The sequence below is a fragment of the Podarcis tiliguerta genome (assembly GCF_965153285.1).
Source record: "Podarcis tiliguerta genome assembly, chromosome: 17".
NCBI classification, from domain to species: Eukaryota; Metazoa; Chordata; class Lepidosauria; order Squamata; family Lacertidae; genus Podarcis; species Podarcis tiliguerta.
This window is the reverse complement of record NC_139550.1, coordinates 39,387,589-39,404,575: the sequence shown is the minus strand read 5'-3', so window position 1 is coordinate 39,404,575 and position 16,987 is coordinate 39,387,589. Positions and strand designations below refer to the sequence as shown.

The 16,987-nt window shown below is 45.6% G+C and overlaps 2 protein-coding genes across 10 annotated transcripts in view; one reads left to right on the top strand and one right to left on the bottom strand.

Annotated features, from left to right (window-relative positions):
* Positions 1–16,987, top strand: part of LOC310668115 (suppressor of SWI4 1 homolog) — an 89,714-nt gene that overhangs the window by 51,612 nt on the left and 21,115 nt on the right. The gene's annotated exons all lie outside the window — the stretch shown is intronic.
* KIF17 (kinesin family member 17) overlaps positions 1–16,987 on the bottom strand; it is a 36,667-nt gene that overhangs the window by 9,813 nt on the left and 9,867 nt on the right. For 5 of the 9 annotated variants that reach the window (XM_083421017.1, XM_083421018.1, XM_083421016.1 and 2 more), the window contains 5 exons: positions 15,886–16,075; positions 13,988–14,440; positions 5,662–5,771; positions 4,763–4,910; positions 2,229–2,323 (listed from right to left, as the gene is read on the bottom strand). In XM_083421017.1, the coding sequence (XP_083277143.1) occupies positions 2,229–2,323; positions 4,763–4,910; positions 5,662–5,771; positions 13,988–14,440; positions 15,886–16,075 (996 nt within the window). The remainder of the gene's footprint in view (positions 1–2,228; positions 2,324–4,762; positions 4,911–5,661; positions 5,772–13,987; positions 14,441–15,885; positions 16,076–16,987) is intronic. The other 4 variants (XM_083421023.1, XM_083421022.1, XM_083421021.1 and 1 more) reach the window with 1 other exon arrangement.

Genomic DNA, 16,987 nt, shown 5'->3' with positions numbered 1-16,987 from the left:
GGGAAAATGGGAGGCAGCCATTCTGAATATGCATGATATCCACATTGAGGGATGGACTGAAGCTGATTCACATACAAGTTTCCAAAATTCAACATCCTATATTTTGCCTGTCTCCCAGGAGGGATTGGGAGAAAGGAAACAAAGACTGGCCCATCCACTGGACACACAGTCTGAAGTCTAAGGTCAAGGCTTGCTGGAGCATTGTGCACCCAGTGCTTGGTTACTACTGCTGTTGGTTTTGCTGCTGCCATACTTCAGTCCCAGCCAACCCAGCTGTTGTGCAAGGTTCTGGGAGAGGAAAGGGAGAGGAAACAGTTTGCTCCCTGGACATGCCCTGAAGTTGCTGGGCAACAGAGAAATGCTTCTATCATCAACCAGCAGAGAAACTGAGCTGCTGACTTCACAATGCACACTGCAGGTGAAGGAATCTCAACAAAAGCATGTTTACCCAGAATTAGTCTCTTATTTCAGTGGGATTTATTCCTGAGCAAAGCCTGGGTGTAATCCTATACCACTTACTGGAGACCTTAGTGGGACTCGCTTCTAAAGAAACACACATGTGCTTGAAGGACTCATCCACACTTCCATTTGTCCTATGATTTCTAGGTATGGGTCACAGAGGTCCTTTTTTTGTCCCACCACTTTCCCCAGGAAAACCCGCTGCTTACTGTAGAATTGGAACAAACAATTGGTTTTTCTGAGGATTGATGTTTGTTCCGATTCAGCAGTAAACAACGGGTTTTCCTGGGGAAAACCTCTGAGACCCATGCCTAGAAATCGTGGAAGAAGCAGACATCTGGATGAGCCCTTAGTCTGGTTTTCAAAACCTGTTTTAATCCAGGAGAATACCTATTAACTTCAAGTATAATTCCTTACTCAAAGTTATCTCATGGAACTAAATATATAAAAGTACTGGCTTTAATCATTTGTTACATCGGACACAGTTCATTAAATTCACTTGAATCCCATAATTAAGCACCACGAAGGGTGCTTAAGCATCAGCAAAAGGGGCCATTCTGGTGGCAGCAGTTCGGGGGGGGGGGGCAGACACACATTTCTGTTTCACTTCACTTCACAGGATGGGCCACCACTGGGTCCCTCTAATAACTTGGAGTTGGTATAATGGATTAGAGTAGTCCTTGAAAACTTATACTAAAATAAATTGGTTTGTCTTTAAGATGCCACTGCTGTGTCTGAGTACACCACAACACAGCATATATTCAAGCAGGGCTAACCTGTAAGATATAATGGTTGAGAAGTGGTTTGTGACTAAAAGACTACTCTGCTGTGAACCTGCTAAAAAGCTTTCGGGAAGTCACTATCCGCCCTTGCTGACCTAATTTACCTGGCTCTTGTAAGAATTACACCAAGGGCTATGTTTCAATGTCATGATAATCCACAGTTTATTGTGACAGTAATCAGAATAGGCAGGCCCTGGGCTTGGGCGTTCCCCTCCCCTCTCTTCTCCCACCTATGCTGTAGCTGCAAAGAGAAATTTAGAAGCATTCACATCTGGGGTTTTTATTTATTAAGGGGGGTTTGGATTTGATATCCCGCCTTTCACTCCCTTTAAGGAGTCTCAAAGCGGCTAACATTCTCCTTTCCCTTCCTCCCCCACAACAAACACTCTGTGTGGTGAGTGGGGCTGAGAGACTTCAAGGAAGTGTGACTGGCCCAAGGTCACCCAGCAGCTGCATGTGGAGGAGCGGAGACGCGAACCCGGTTCCCCAGATTACGAGACTACCGCTCTTAACCACTACACCACACAGCTTATTGCCTAAAAAACATAATAAATATTAACAAACCTACTTAAAAATTTGGTTTAAGAAGTTGGCTTGCTTCACAAGCCCATAGCTAAGAATAACCATGGTTTAGAGTTGGGCATAATGCTAAACTGCAGTCAGTCAAAGACAGAAGCAGAAGTGGCCAGTCTCTTTGCAGCTGCTCCTAAAGAGGAGGAAAGGAAGGGGAGGAGGGTGTATCTAAGTCGACAAAAAGTCATGGTTTCTATCATGATACCTAAATGCAGTGATATAAATGGTATATTGTTAAATGGCTATTATTATTAAATCCAAATCGCCTCCAACTGAAACACACTCCAGTCTCCTGTGACAGAGCTACTCTGCATGGCCATCGGTGGTTCACGTTACACAGACCCTGTGTCATTTTAGAAGTATTTTTAAAGGGTTTCTGCATGGCCATCATTTCATCTCTTGAGGGAAGTTCACCTTCCTGGGTACCTTGGCTGACACTTCAGTTTCTTTAGCAAGGCCTGGAGGCAAAGAAGCTTGGTCAGCAACGGCTTCAACTGTCTGGGTGGTTTCTAGAGAAAATAAAGGAAATGCAGAGAAAAAATGAGTTTTATCCTGAAGCTCTGTTAAGCTTGAGAGAGAGGCAGTAGTTTTTAACTGAGAGTGATGCAATTTTATACATTTATATATTGACTTCTAAAATATCTACTTTGCCTTCCATACAATACTGTGGGCACTTTCAATAACTAAGACAACAGAATAATAAATAGAGCAATAATAATAACAAAGCCTTAAAACATTCTAAAAGGCAACAACAGCAATCACGATTTCTTTAAAGAACCAGTCTCTTCCTAGTCATATTGCACAGAAGTTGCCTCAAAAGAGGGTCCTCAGGTTAAAAGGTGTAAATGAATACCATCAGCTGTCGATTTCCAACTGGTGGGTAGGAAACAGACACACCTTATTGGTAGATTCTCCTGCAGATTGACTATTGACCATTAAAGGATTAGCCCAGCCCCTAAAACTTTTATCTTGAATATTGCAGGCTGGAGGAACAAATTAGCTGACTCAGATTTTAAAAGGTACCGACACACATTTGACATAGTCTGTCTGCAGGAGATTTGGCTCCTGGAGACAAACTCTCTAAAGCTCCAGGGCTTTAGGACATGGGAGCAACCTGCCTGGAAAATTTCCTTGCTCAGGCGTGGAAGTGGCAGTTGAGCTATTCAGAAATCTGTCACTGTAGATGCAGAGATCGCAGAGATAGAGGACACTTCCTCTAATTATTGCCAGGTGCTAACCATCCGGGCTCACAAGCTGCGTCCGTTGATTTGTATCAACCTCAGACATGACAGCAGAGATTTGGCAAAGGATGGGAGAGTGTTGGACAGAGTCTCTACTGGATATCCTAACTACCTTCTTATTGTGTGTGGGGATTTTAATGCCAGGATGAGGAATGACCTTACTCATAAGTAAGGCCCTGGGCTCAAACAAGAGGATGTCTTGAGCATTTCCTGTTCCTCAAATGATAAGACTGTCAACAAATCAGGCCAGGAGCTTTTTCCTTTAATTTAAAAAATATCAGCTGGTGGAGCAGCTGGCTCTGAGCACCATCTCTGGGACCAAAGAAGCGTCAAAATAGTACATCCTAATCCTATTCAAGAGTGGGGGGGCCACTAGGGGGCACATCGGAAGATGGCTGACAATAACATCTCTCCAACCCACATGAGGTAATTTGGAGGCTATGATGGGAGTAATTAGCCTCCCTACCCCCCCCCAGGATGGTGGGGGGGACTGCCTTGCCTGCTGTGCCCTATACCACCCCCGAATTTGTGGGGATGAGGGCACTAGGCACAAAGCCCTCCTGTGGGATTCCGGTGCTCCTGGACGCCATCCCTGATCCGCGCCACTAGCTGCAAGAACTTCAAAAAGAAACAATTTGGATGAAGGAATGCACATATTTCAAGGAAGGAGGGGGAGTAAAGACTGCTAAAAGAGGAGATCTCTGGTAAAACAAGACAAGAATAAATCATGAGAAGATACGCCAAGATTCGGTATGGCAAATGACTGATGGGGGAGGGGGGAACTTTCCTTTCTTTTCTTATGTGATTAAACAAGAATCCCCTCCCCTTACGAGTCAGAAATGTCGTTTTAAGGACTTAAGCTGTGGATCTAAGGCTGTGTGGAGATAAACTTTCAAACCAAAGCATGTTTTAAGAAGAGAGTGGAATGTACAAGAGCTTTGGAATGACGCAGTTAAAAATGCCGTTGCCATATTGGGAAGATCTGTCGGAGGTCTTGAGTCTGGGAGGAGAAAGAGAGAAATAGAGCTGTTTTTATATTGTGGGTGAAACTCCTCAGAGGGACTTAAGAGCGACAGTTTTATGAGATTAACGATGGAAAGAGCGATGTTATCTATGAAGGCGATGATATATGGAAACCATCTGGATTTGAGGATTGGAAGAACGGAAAAATTCACACAGGATCATTATTGGTGTTTATCGGCTTAAGGAGACTATCAGAAGAGATCATAAAGAAAAAAGAGAAAATATATGAACAAGATGTGATGTGGAAACAGCAAGATAAGACTGGATAGAATTATGAACTCTGTTTGGACTGATTTGGACTGATTTGGACATTAACGCAGTAGCAAGAAGATGATCAGAATCCCCCTTCGGATCTTGAAATATGGGTCCCCCAACAAAATTTAAAATTCGGCTTTGTAATTCGGAATTTATGTGATGTGATTTAATTTGATTTGATTGGCCGGTTAATAAAAATTATTTAAAAAACAAAAAAACTAATCCTATTCAAGAGTGCAGCCTACAGTCTCCTAGTTTGCATCATTTGTTCTTTTAATTTTACTACTTTGCATAATTTAACCTGAAACCTAATAACCTGAAATTATTAAACATAATCTAACTGCTGGTCATAGAGATGTGCAAGGACACCCCACCCCTTCCAACTCAAAGGAACATTATTCAGCCGCTCTTCTGGCTTCATGGCTATACCTGCTTCCTTTTGGAGGTTCTCATCTAAAGTATGGAACTTCATGTCATAAGCATTCCTCAAGGCGCTGATATCCTCCTCCAGCCGGACACGAGATTCTTGTTCAGCTTCATAGTCAGCCTTCAGCCGCGCCAGCCTCTCCTCATACTCCTGAAAAGGTCAAGGAAAACAGCTGAGGGACCCTGGTGTGGCACATTCCAACTCCAGAGAATATTTCTTGAGGGAGGACACACAGTGGTTTTGCTCATTTATATTTTCAAGAGAATTGAAAACTTTAGATTTTTAAGAAACTTAGCCTTAAAGTAAACTTTGCTAAGCATATTTAACTAGAAGGAAATACCATGGATATCATTAGAGGTTTGTTCATTTTTTTTTCCAAATGGCTGTGCTTAGAACCACAGCTAAAATCAGAAGGTCAAACTCTGGCAATCAAGTAGTCAGGAGAAAAGATCTTTTCAGTTGTGACTGCTCTCCCAAAGAGGGTCCATCTGGCATTGTCACTAGTTTCTCGGGTGTTTTCTCAATGATGCTGATACACACACATACACATATAGATTGGTTAGTTAGTAAGTTATTAAAACAATGATAAACCTTTCATTATCCAATTCCAGGGTGGTTTATAAAATACACTACAGCAGCATATACTAAAACAACAGTATCTCAAAACATTGGTACAATAACCACAGTAGAAAAATATAAAGGCATATTACCAAAAGCTAGGTATTAAACTCAGCAAATTCTTGACAAAAGATAAATATTTAATAGATGATGGAACATAATTTAAACCATAGTATGTGTGGTTCAGCTAATTAGAAAAGTTACCTGGCAGGTTTGTGCAAGGAAGACTGTACTGGAATCCCACCCGTCCCTATTGCCAGAAGATATGGTTGCACCAACTTACTTCTCGAATTAGCTGCTTCTCTTTCTCAATATCTGCCAGGGATTCAAGAGAGGGCTCTGGCTTCGCCTCAGGCTGAGCAGCCTCAGGAGGCAGCATGTGAGACAACTCCACTAAGGAAGGAGAAAGGACATAACTGAGAAGATGGCACACCTAGAAAGCTTGGAAATTGGGCCTGGGAGCAAAGCTCATTTTTCCCTGATGACCCAAAGGAATTCATTTCCAAATAGTTTGATATAGTTTATATTGACCACAAATATATTAAGAGCCTTTCAAAACCTTGGAATGTTCTTTTTCTTTTGTTATTTAACAATGGGAAATATACACTGGTGAGTCTGTTCTTGCGGCCAATCTTGATTCCATACCCTTTGTTTGTCTACCCAGCTGTAGGTCATCTAGCCTGGTGAGAGGACCCCTCCCCTCTGAACTGGCCAGGATGCTGAGGTGTCTCTGAAGTGCAGCAAGACCTGTACCAGCAGTTGGCACTTCCAAGGAGAGGCGAGGGAACAGACTTGTTATCCACCTCCTCAGGAGGAGAGCCGGTGTGTGTCATCTCCCCCTCTCTGAAGCACACTTGGAGGGCAGCAAGATCAGCACTAGAAATGTTATTGTCAGTTAACTCTCATTTTTGTTTTGTATTTATGCATTTATGTATGTCGAGATTAGTTTTCTCTTTGTAATACTGAATTTATTCTGTGTTTCTTAAATTGTTGGATATTTGTTATTTTTAATTTACTGACTTGTTTTGTATTACATATTTGTATTTCCATGTACTCTATCGATGTCCTGAATGTTTGCCATAGGCCGCTTTGGGTACAGCTCATTGTGGAAAAGCGGCATATAGGTAAGTAAAACCAATCAATCACTGTGGGAAATCACAGTTTTCCAAGCACTTAAACCAGGGGCAAAACTAGGCTTTCTTTCATCTGGGTCAAAGACTCAGTCTAGCACCCCCTTGTGCATATATTATAATGGAAACTGTGATAATGATCAGACACATACCAGAGAGTAAGTCCTGTTGAACTCAGTGGGACTTACTTCTGAGTAAAAATGCTTAAGATTGTAGTATAAGACTGTACAATCTTTACACAGTGCCCTCTTTACATACAAGTAAGTTGTCCTCTAGATACAGACACATTCAACACACACACACACAGAGAAAACATATTACAAGCAAACAATACTTCCAAGTGCTTATCATGTGAATTTGCCATTTATATTGTCTAATCATGACAAAAGCTCCTGTTTCCGAAAGATACAGGAGGTGGTGTTCTGATCTCTTTACCACTTTTAATTGATCTCTGAGATGCTGAGGGGAGCAAAAGAAGAAGGAAGGATAGTTCAGGGGGTTGGTTGGTTGGGTGCCTTCCAATCTGCAATGATTCCCTTTAACAGCAGAACAAGAAACAAAACTTCCCAGGTAGGATGCTTTTAGACTCCCGAAGTGGGCAGAATTGAACTTCCACAACAACTTCACAAGCTCATTGAAAAAATCTGGGAAAGAGAAGAGATCCCAGCAGACTTTAGGGATGCCAAAATTATCAATCTCTTTAAAAACGTGACAGAACTGATTGTGGAAACTATCGAGGCATCTCTCTATTAGCTGAGGCCGGCAAAATTCTTGCAAGGGTCTTAGCAAACCGTCTCTTAGCAAACAATATCCGAGGTGACCCTTCCTGAATCCCAAAATGGTTTTCGACCTTCTAGGGTGACAGTGAACATGATTTTCACCACTCGACAGCTTCAAGAAATATGCAGAGAGCAAAACCAACCCCTGTATATGGTGTTTATTGACCTGACTAAGGCTTTCGACACTGTAAATCATAATGCCCTGTGAACTGTCCTGAAAATTGGTTGCCCAGATAAATTTGTAAACGTCATTTGGCTCCTCCATGATAATATGACAGCAACAATTGCAGATAACAATGGCTCTCAAAGTGAACCATTCGTGAACCAAAGTGAACCATTCTAACCCACTACTGCCTCCTCCAACTGAGTTCTCTGGCTTCCTGGATGGGGGTTGAATATATTCTTACAAAAGTTGGGTGTCTGCGCAGAAGCTAGATTCCTGGGGGTTCCAGGCACTCACCCAGCGCCTGTCTTCCTTGGAGTCCAAATCTTTCAGCATGGTCATCTCAGGAGAGGCTCGTTTCCCACCGCAGTCCAACACCGGGCTTCAGTTAGCCTGCCCAAAACGAATCTCTCTCTTTTGGTTCTCTTTCTTCTTCTTCCCAGCACACCTTGCTCCTCACCTTTTCCTGTCACCTACCTTGGCAAAGGTCCAAGCCCCCAGTCAAACCTCAGGGCAAGGGGGGAGGGCAGTTCTCTTCTATTGCCAATGGCCCTCAGTGGCCCTGTATTGTTTCTTAATGGCCCTCGCTTGGCCAGGTTGTTTTGCATAGGCTAGCTTAGGAATCCCTCTTCAGCTTGTATTTCTCCCTTCACATTGCAAATAATCAAAATTCCACCATTTATTAAATTCTAGGGTTTCTGGGGGTCCCCCCAAATGTATAACACCACCCCCCTTTTAGAAAAAGGGACAGCTTTCCATAGCTGTGCAGAAGAAATAACAGAAATGTTACTAGCAGCATTCAGTTCAATACATCATAGCACAGGGACATGTTTGAAAAGACAATAACAGCTCCTCTCCAAATGATCTCCAGCCGCCCTGGAATTCTCCAGGCCTTTTCCTTCCTCTTGTCCAGACACAGGCAAACTCAGCCCTCCAGATGTTTTGACCTGCAACTCCCACGATCCCTAGCTAACAGGACCAGTGGTCAGAGATGATGGGAATTGTAGTCCCAAAACACCTGGAGGGCCAAGTTGACCTATGCCTACTCTTGGGATACATTCTGGTCACTGTTTCAGCCTCCCAGTGCCACTTACCCAGTCACCCACACTGGGCAGCCATGTTTCCATGACATATTCAAGCCAGGATGTCTGCCTCAGTATCACAGCTGTCTCATCCAAAGACCCTCCTTCCTTCATCATTATCATCATTACTTATCAGAACATTCCTAAACACCATTAGCAGTTTTAATCATCACTGAACAAGCTAATTTAACCAAAACACTTACTGCCACCCCCTGGCAAGCAGCAGCACCATGCAAGGAAACAAAGAAAAACACATTACAGTACTGTATTTCAGGATGATTGCTGAACTTGGTCCCAAGAGTGGAAGCTCCGTCCCCTTGCTGCAGTAGCCTGCCTGGGGTATCCACAGAGCTCTTAATTCTAGTAGCTTACACAGCTACACAGAAGTCCTGGTCTTGCAATTTCCACATAAAGTTATCAATCCAAGCCAATCTTAAAGATCATTAAACAGTTCTCAGTACAAGAAGGGGATAAAAATCGCAGGTCCAGTCTTTCTAGAGACTTCCTATTTCATTTCTGCCTCCCTGCTGCTTGTGGCTCAGAGGCCCCAAACTCCTCCAGTCCCACTTCAAGACACAGGTCTCAGCAATGCAACGTTTTAAGTGTGTTTTAAGTGCAATATGCAATGTAACACTAGACGGCAATGGAAAATTCAATGTAGTTTTAAAAACACTTTTTTAAAAAGCGTTTTTTTAATATGTGTGTAGATTCCAGCACAATTTTAGGATCTCTGCTGCTTCCTCTCTGGCAAAGGGGGAATCCCCTTTTCCATTTCTCCTCCCTGGGGCCCAGTTTACTTCATCCCCTGCCCCAAACTCCAAATCAAAATGCTGCCACCAGGCTTTACCTGGGGCACTTTCTGCAGAATCTCCAGGCCCACCCCATCCACATGGGTGGCCAGAACCCCCCCCCCTTCCTTACTCATGGGGCTAAACAAAGACGTGTGACTTCCCCAGCCACTTTCTCCCCTTAAACCCACTGGACTCTGGGTGATCCTGACTGCTGCCCCCAGCATTAAGACAGGTCCCCCCAACCCTTGCAGACCATCTTGGGGCATCCAAGAGGTAAAACCACTGGCAATTATTATCTCACACACTTCTGCAGCACACAAGCCTATTGCTGCTCCTGGGCACCCTCTTCCTCTCGGGGAAATTCTGGAGAAACCAACTCAGGAGGAGCCAACTGCTCCCCTGGCAGTGAGCAGACGCAAGCCTGGAGCTGCTCCTTGGTGTTTTCCTCCACTGAAGAAAGCGCCATTTCCCCTTGTGCACAGACAATGAACATCTTCCTTTCCCATAGGTGCTGGATTCTCCCCCAACTCCTCAGGAACAGTTTCCCCTCTTTCTGGCACCTCCGCAGGCACGGGTTCCTCTGGCAGGCTCTCCGGCCCCTCCATTTTCTCCTCTTCCACAGAAGGCTTCCAGGGGTCAGGCAGCTCAGGTGGCCAGCCTTTCTCCTCTGAGGCATTTTCTTCCTCCACTGCTGGAGCTCCGGGAGTAGGAGAGAGATCAACTAGCAGCTCCTCCTCTGCTCCAGCCACCTTGGTACCTTTTTCTTCTGCCAGTGGCACCTGGCATGGAGTCACACTTTGCTCTCCAAGGAGATTTCTTTCCCACTCTATTCTCATTTCAATGAACCACAGCATCTGCTGCCCATGATGCTGCGTTCGGTGCTCCTCCATCAGCTTGAGGAATACTGCTATTCCTCACTTCATTTTGACTTCAGGAGCATGGTCTCCTGGGCCTTCTCTCCAGGAAACACGGCTCCCACTTCTTACACCAGTGTAACAAAAGCCGGGTGTCACCCCCACTCTCTGCTGAGTGCTATTCCTGAGGGGGGTTCCAGCGCTCCCCTGGGGTCTCTGCTCCTTTGAAGAATTGAAAATGCAGTGGAGACTGCTATAGCTTTAAGAAGTACAATTTATTCCCATATTTACACCTTCAGTCTGCATGGAGGGAGTCCAGATCTTACCGCATGGTCATCTTAAGAGAGGTTTGTTCCCGACAGCAGAGCAGCCCTGGAGTCCAAGGCATCTCCCCCTTCTTCCCAGCACATCTTGCTCAATACATTCTTTTCCTGTCACCTCACATCCATGTACGCTGGCAACCTTAAAAACCCCCAGCCTTCAAAATCAGGGCAAGGGGAGAGGACAGTTCTCTTGATTTGCCAATGGCCCTCTGTAGCCCTGTATTGTTTCTTAATGGCCCTAGCTTGGCCTGGTCCTTTGCTTCATAGGTTAGCTCAGGAATTCCTCTGCAACTTGTATTTCTCCCTTCACAGCCCAAACAATAAAAAACCCCATTTATTAAATTCTAGGGTTTAGGGGGTCCCCCCAAAAAACTTATAGCAATATACATGCAAAGCATGCACTCTACTCACTGAGGCACCTTAAAAGCCACTCTAGCAAACTTCTCAAGATCTCTGCCTATAAAGGGGTCATCCTGAGCCAGAATGGCAGAAGCTCTCTGAGGTCTCTCAATAGTCAGCATGGATTTCTGAAAAATAAGTCATGTCAGACGAACCTGATCTCATTTTTTGACAGAATTACAAGCCTGGTAGATGAAGGGAATGCAGTGGATGTAGCATACCTTGATTTCAGCAAGGCATTTGACAAGGTGCCCCATGATCTTCTTGTAAAGAAGCTGGTAAAATGCGGTCTTGACTATGCTACCACTCAGTGGATTTGTAACTGGCTGACTGACCGGACCCAAAGGGTGCTCATCAATGGTTCCTCTTCATCCTGGAGAAGAGTGTCTAGTGGGGTGCCACAGGGTTCTGTCTTGGGCCCGGTCTTATTCAACATCTTTATCAACGACTTGGATGATGGACTCAAGGGCATCCTGATCAAATTTGCAGATGACACCAAACTGGGAGGGGTGGCTAACACCCCAGAGGACAGGATCACACTTCAAAACGACCTTGACAGATTAGAGAACTGGGCCAAAACAAACAAGATGAATTTTAACAGGGAGAAATGTAAAGTATTGCACTTGGGCAAAAAAAATGAGAGGCACAAATACAAGATGGGTGACACCTGGCTTGAGAGCAGTACATGTGAAAAGGATCTAGGAGTCTTGGTTGACCACAAACTTGACATGAGCCAACAGTGTGACGCGGCAGCTAAAAAAGCCAATGCAATTCTGGGCTGCATCAATAGGAGTATAGCATCTAGATCAAGGGAAGTTATAGTGCCACTGTATTCTGCTCTGGTCAGACCTCACCTGGAGTACTGTGTCCAGTTCTGGGCACCACAGTTCAAGAAGGACACTGACAAACTGGAACGTGTCCAGAGGAGGGCAACCAAAATGGTCAAAGGCGTGGAAACGATGCCTTATGAGGAACGGCTAAGGGAGCTGGGCATGTTTAGCCTGGAGAAGAGGAGGTTAAGGGGGGATATGATAGCCATGTTCAAATATATAAAAGGATGTCACATAGAGGAGGGAGAAAGGTTGTTTTCTGCTGCTCCAGAGAAGCGGACACGGAGCAATGGATCCAAACTACAAGAAAGAAGATTCCACCTAAACATTAGGAAGAACTTCCTGACAGTAAGAGCTGTTCGACAGTGGAATTTGCTGCCAAGGAGTGTGGTGGAGTCTCCTTCTTTGGAGGTCTTTAAGCAGAGGCTTGACAACCATATGTCAGGAGTGCTCTGATGGTGTTTCCTGCTTGGCAGGGGGTTGGACTCGATGGCCCTTGTGGTCTCTTCCAACTCTACGATTCTATGATTCTATTCTAGGTCTTTTTCTCAGATCTTTTGAACTGGAGTTGCCAGATGCTCCTGCATGCAAACCATTTGCTCTACCGCTGAGCTTATGCCCCTAAGGTATGCAGGTGTTTTCAGACGCATATCAATGGGCTTCATTGTCTCCTGAGACAGATGGATGTCAGCAATACAATCAGGGCAATGATCAAGCCTGTGATCATATTGTCCCTTTATTTATATCTCTGTTTTTGTTGTTGTTGCTGCTGCTGCTGCTGTTGTTGTTGTTCTTAACCTGTCCTTCACTTTAAGGTCCCAGGGTGGGGTATTACATTAAAACAGTTAAAAACAACTTACAATCATAAAAATAAAGTGGCCCTTAAAATACACAGGTGTCAGAAGTCAGGGTAAAAGAGGTGTGTCTTAAGCATTTACTGGAATCTGTATAATGAAGGTACCAGACACCGCTCTGTGGGAAGGGGAGATGCACAGCTAGGGTCTCTCCTGGTCCAGCCCCCCTCAGTCTTTGAGAGAAAAGGAACCACCAAGAGGGTCCCCTCTGTCAATCTTGGCACCCAATAGGGTCTATAGGAAAGAAAGCAGATATAGTGGGTAGATAATGGCTTGAATTTTTAAAAATGAAGTATTGCCTTTTAGGAAATGGTCCTGAAATACTGCTGAAAGGGTCAGGTATCCTGTGATCATTGTGGGGGGAGGAAGAATTGCGCTTAACCTTCATCTGAGACTGTGTGCACACTAACCTATTTGTAGCACCAACATGTATCTCAGTCTGGAATTGTTCATGCACATCCTCAACATGCTGTTTTCAGTCCAGACTGTTTCTAAACCCTGACATCCACAAGGGTGAGTACAGTTACTTAACATGCATTTGAAAACCTTTCCCTTGGTGAAGCTATCCATGCCTCTTCCTCCCTGCATATGCCCCAGGTTAAGGAAAATGGAAGCGGTGACTGCAGTCTACCCTCAAAGTCACTGGGCAACTGTAGGTACAACCCGGCTGGCATCACCTACGTCAGTTTTTATCTTTTTTCAAATGTATGTACTGTGCAATTACACAGAATCAATCTGCAATGAGCTTTTTTTCTTTTAATGAAACCATTTTCTCAATAAGTGCATTTCTGATTGGAAGGTATTCCACTATGAGAAGGAAAACTCTGATCCTAAACCTCTGCTGCCTTGCAGAATATATTTGGAAGAAGAAAAGCCTAAGGAGTAAACCCTACACAAATCCAGAGTACAGTCTTAAGACAGCAGGATGGCGCCTTGTAGGCCTCCTCCCAGCAACTCCTGCAGCCAAGCTGGTGTCAAACAGTTCTCTGCTTTCCTTTGGACCACCCCAAGAGGGGTGTTTTGCCATCTGGGCAGCCCAGGACCTCCATAAACACTGCCCAGGCTTCTGTGCTACTAATACAGTGGTTTGACATCACCCCCAGATGCACACTCTATTGTCTGTCAAGACAGATGGATGCCAACAACAGATGGGGGGAGGAATGTGCAATAGATTAGTTTGTGTGTGCTGTGTGTCAAAAAATCCCAAGGATTCAGTTTCCATTGATTCTTGAATATGTTGTGTGTACACAGACTAATTGTTGAGAAGGGGACACCACCTAAGATTAGAAGAATAGCTGCTGTTGTCACTACTGGTGGACAGAGGTTTTCCCCAATGATTGAGGCACAGAACATAAGCAATTCCATTTCAGTAAGTGGTGAAGCAGCTACATGAAGGGATCCTACCTTGCAAATGGCTTATGCTCATCTGCTGAGCCAAGATGGCTCTCAGCTTCTTGATTTCCTCTTGGTATTCCCTCAGCAGAGCATCCTTGGGATCCTCATTGATGCGGGGTTTGTTCCGTATGTTCTTGGCTCGGTGGGCATAGCGCAAGGTGCTGAGAGTCTCGTCGTAATTGTTGTCCGCAGGAGACAAGCAGGCTACCATGAGTGTCTTGGTATTGCCCCCAAGCGAGTCCTGCAGCACCCGAGTCAGCTTGGAGTCTCGGTAGGGCACATGTCTGCACCTCCCGTCTGCCAGGGCTGAGATGACGTTGCCCAGTGCCGAGAGGGAGAGGTTGATTTTGGTGGCCTCTTTGAGGCGTTCGCCAACAGCTCCCGTTTTGGACTGCCTCTCGCTCCCAGCCAAGTCCACTAGGTTGAGCTTTGCAGCCCTCAGGTGATCTTGCCCCCTCTCATCTGCAAGGAAAAGAGTCTGGGCTGAGTTGAGTTCTTGAAAGGAGGGAACAATCCTGAATTGTCTAGAGTATACCAGACCTGAAGGGCCTTGTGCTGCACCATTAGCCGCTTGCTGTGATAAAGTGTCTTGGGACAGCCCTACTTGGCATCATCAGACAGCAATGAGTTCTACAGATTATCACAGAATTGTGGAGCTGAACCCCAAGGGTCATCTAGTCTAGGGTTGCCATATGTCCGGATTTCTCCAGATATGTCCTCGTTTTACGGTTTAAAATTTCTGCCCAGGTGGATTTTTAAAATTATGCAACATGTCCGGGGGGGGGGGGGGGGAGGGTTGCTGTGGCCCTCGTCCACGCGCTCCATAAGGCTCTGGGACTAAGAAGGGACACACGGTGCCTGGTGGAGGCGCTGCTGCTGCTTTGGAAACCTGGGCTTTATCACAGGCAGGGGCTGAAATTGCTGGGGAGCCACTTACAAGCAGCAGCAGCAGTGAGTGAGCAGGCAGGCAAGCAAGCAAGCGTGGTGGGACAGGGCTTTTGAGATCAAGCGTTCGAAGTCCAAGGCCTTGCTTGCTGGGAAACATGCCTGTGCTGGGCACGGGTGGAAAAGAAATCAGAGAGGAGGAAGGGAAGAGTGTCACCCCCACATGCCCCCCCTTTCCCATGTGTGTGCTCAGGGACTGAATCTGATACTAACCCCACCACAGGTTGGTCGAAAGTCGACAGGCAAGCCCTGCATATCTGGGGGGAGGGGGTGCCTGACTTCCAAAGCTATGCCTTTCAAAGTTGCCAGAGAGGATTTAAAATGCAGGTTGGCCATTGTGAAAACTGTTGAACGCTTATTGTCTTATACTGGGGGTGGGGAGAGACCAGAAGGTGGCTGGGCAACAGCTGGGGGCCCTTTGGAGAGACCGGAGGAGAGCATGTTCTATGCAAATAGGCAGAAAGGGAAGGCCCCAAATGCTGGCCACTGACAGGCAATGCACGCCGTGGCCACACTGTGAGGGGAGAGAGAGGCTTCCTTATGCCGCTCTAGGCAAATGTATCCTCTTATTTGCTTTTCAAAATATGGCAACCCTAATCTAGTCCAACTTCCTGCAATGCAGGAATTTCAGCTAAAGTATCCACGGCAAATGGCCATCCAACCTCTGCTTAAAAACCTCCAATAAAGGAAAGCCCAACACTTTCCAAGGGAGTCAGTCCCACTGTCAAACAGCTCTTAAAACTTCATTTCAAGCAGAATTGCAAGTAGCTTTGCTTCACCCACGGAGAAACAGACACTGCTGCCACCCGGCACCTTAACTCTAGATGCACCAGTAGAGCACAGGCAACCTCTGCCGTGCCTGAGGCAGACCAAAATTGTTGAGCTTTTTTGGGGAAATCAAAGTTGTTGAGCTTCTGTGCTCCAGCTTTTACCTACGACATAGATCTCCATGTTGCTTTTACCTACGACATAGATCTCCATGTTGATGGTGAAGATGGAATGGGAACGGGAGGAGTCCTTGTTCATCAGGGTGTAGCCCACGGCACGGTTTCTCCAGCCCATCTCCATGATGCGCTCACACTGAGAGATGCTGTGCACTGTGTGCAGCGACAGGCCTTTCACGTAGACCCCTTTCTCTGGATGCTCCTTCAGCTGCAAGGAGGGCCGTTACAGCAAGTTACAGTAAAAGCTGCAGAAAGACACTTGAACTAGGAAATGACCAGAAGCTTGAGCCACTGCTATAGAAGGAGAAAGCTCTTATGCACTGACAGTGGCGCTCTACCCCAAAGAACAAACCCTACAGAGGTGATGGGTTCCTAAATCTTTCCCCATCACCTACAAGCAAGATGGGCCACATCTTGCTCTGCCCATTTATACACTGGTGTGTTTTCCAGATGGATTGCATCCGCTTATACACCTCTGGCAAACTGCATTTTTGGAACAAGAATTGCAAATGTAGGTCTTGTATTTGCCAGTAATACAACAGAACTGGGGGAGGACTATCATGCAGCATATGGGAAGGATACAGCAGAAGGTCCAGTCCCGAGTGTCTGCTGAAAGAATCTGGGTAATTGAAAGGCTGGGGAAGATCTGAGGCCTTGAAGAGCGCCTGCCATTTAGAGTAGAAAATACTAAGATAGTCTGGCTCATTGTAAGGCAGGGTCATCTGTTTATGTGTGGCATTCATGGACATGACAGAATGTACACGGCCATTAGCGGATGCAACACTCCCAACCCCCAAACTGATCTATCTCTAGCATCTCCTCTCGTGAAGGAGTGATTCTGTAAGCAGGGCAGATGTTAACAATTAGTCCCCAAAGTGGGAGCAGGTGACAGGGCTGCCAGCATTCCTCAGCCCCTATAAATCTTTGTGTTAACCTGCTGAGGGAGGGGGAGAGAACATGCCATAGATTAGACTGCCATGTGGTGTCTGTAGCTGGTGCCAGCGAAGACGCCAATAAAGCCTGGTAACCCGTGCCTACGTGTAGGTTTTTAGAAGCTTGCAGGGAGAACTTCGGAAAGTGACCTTCTCCTTGACGTGGTGGCATAGTGGCACATTTGAAC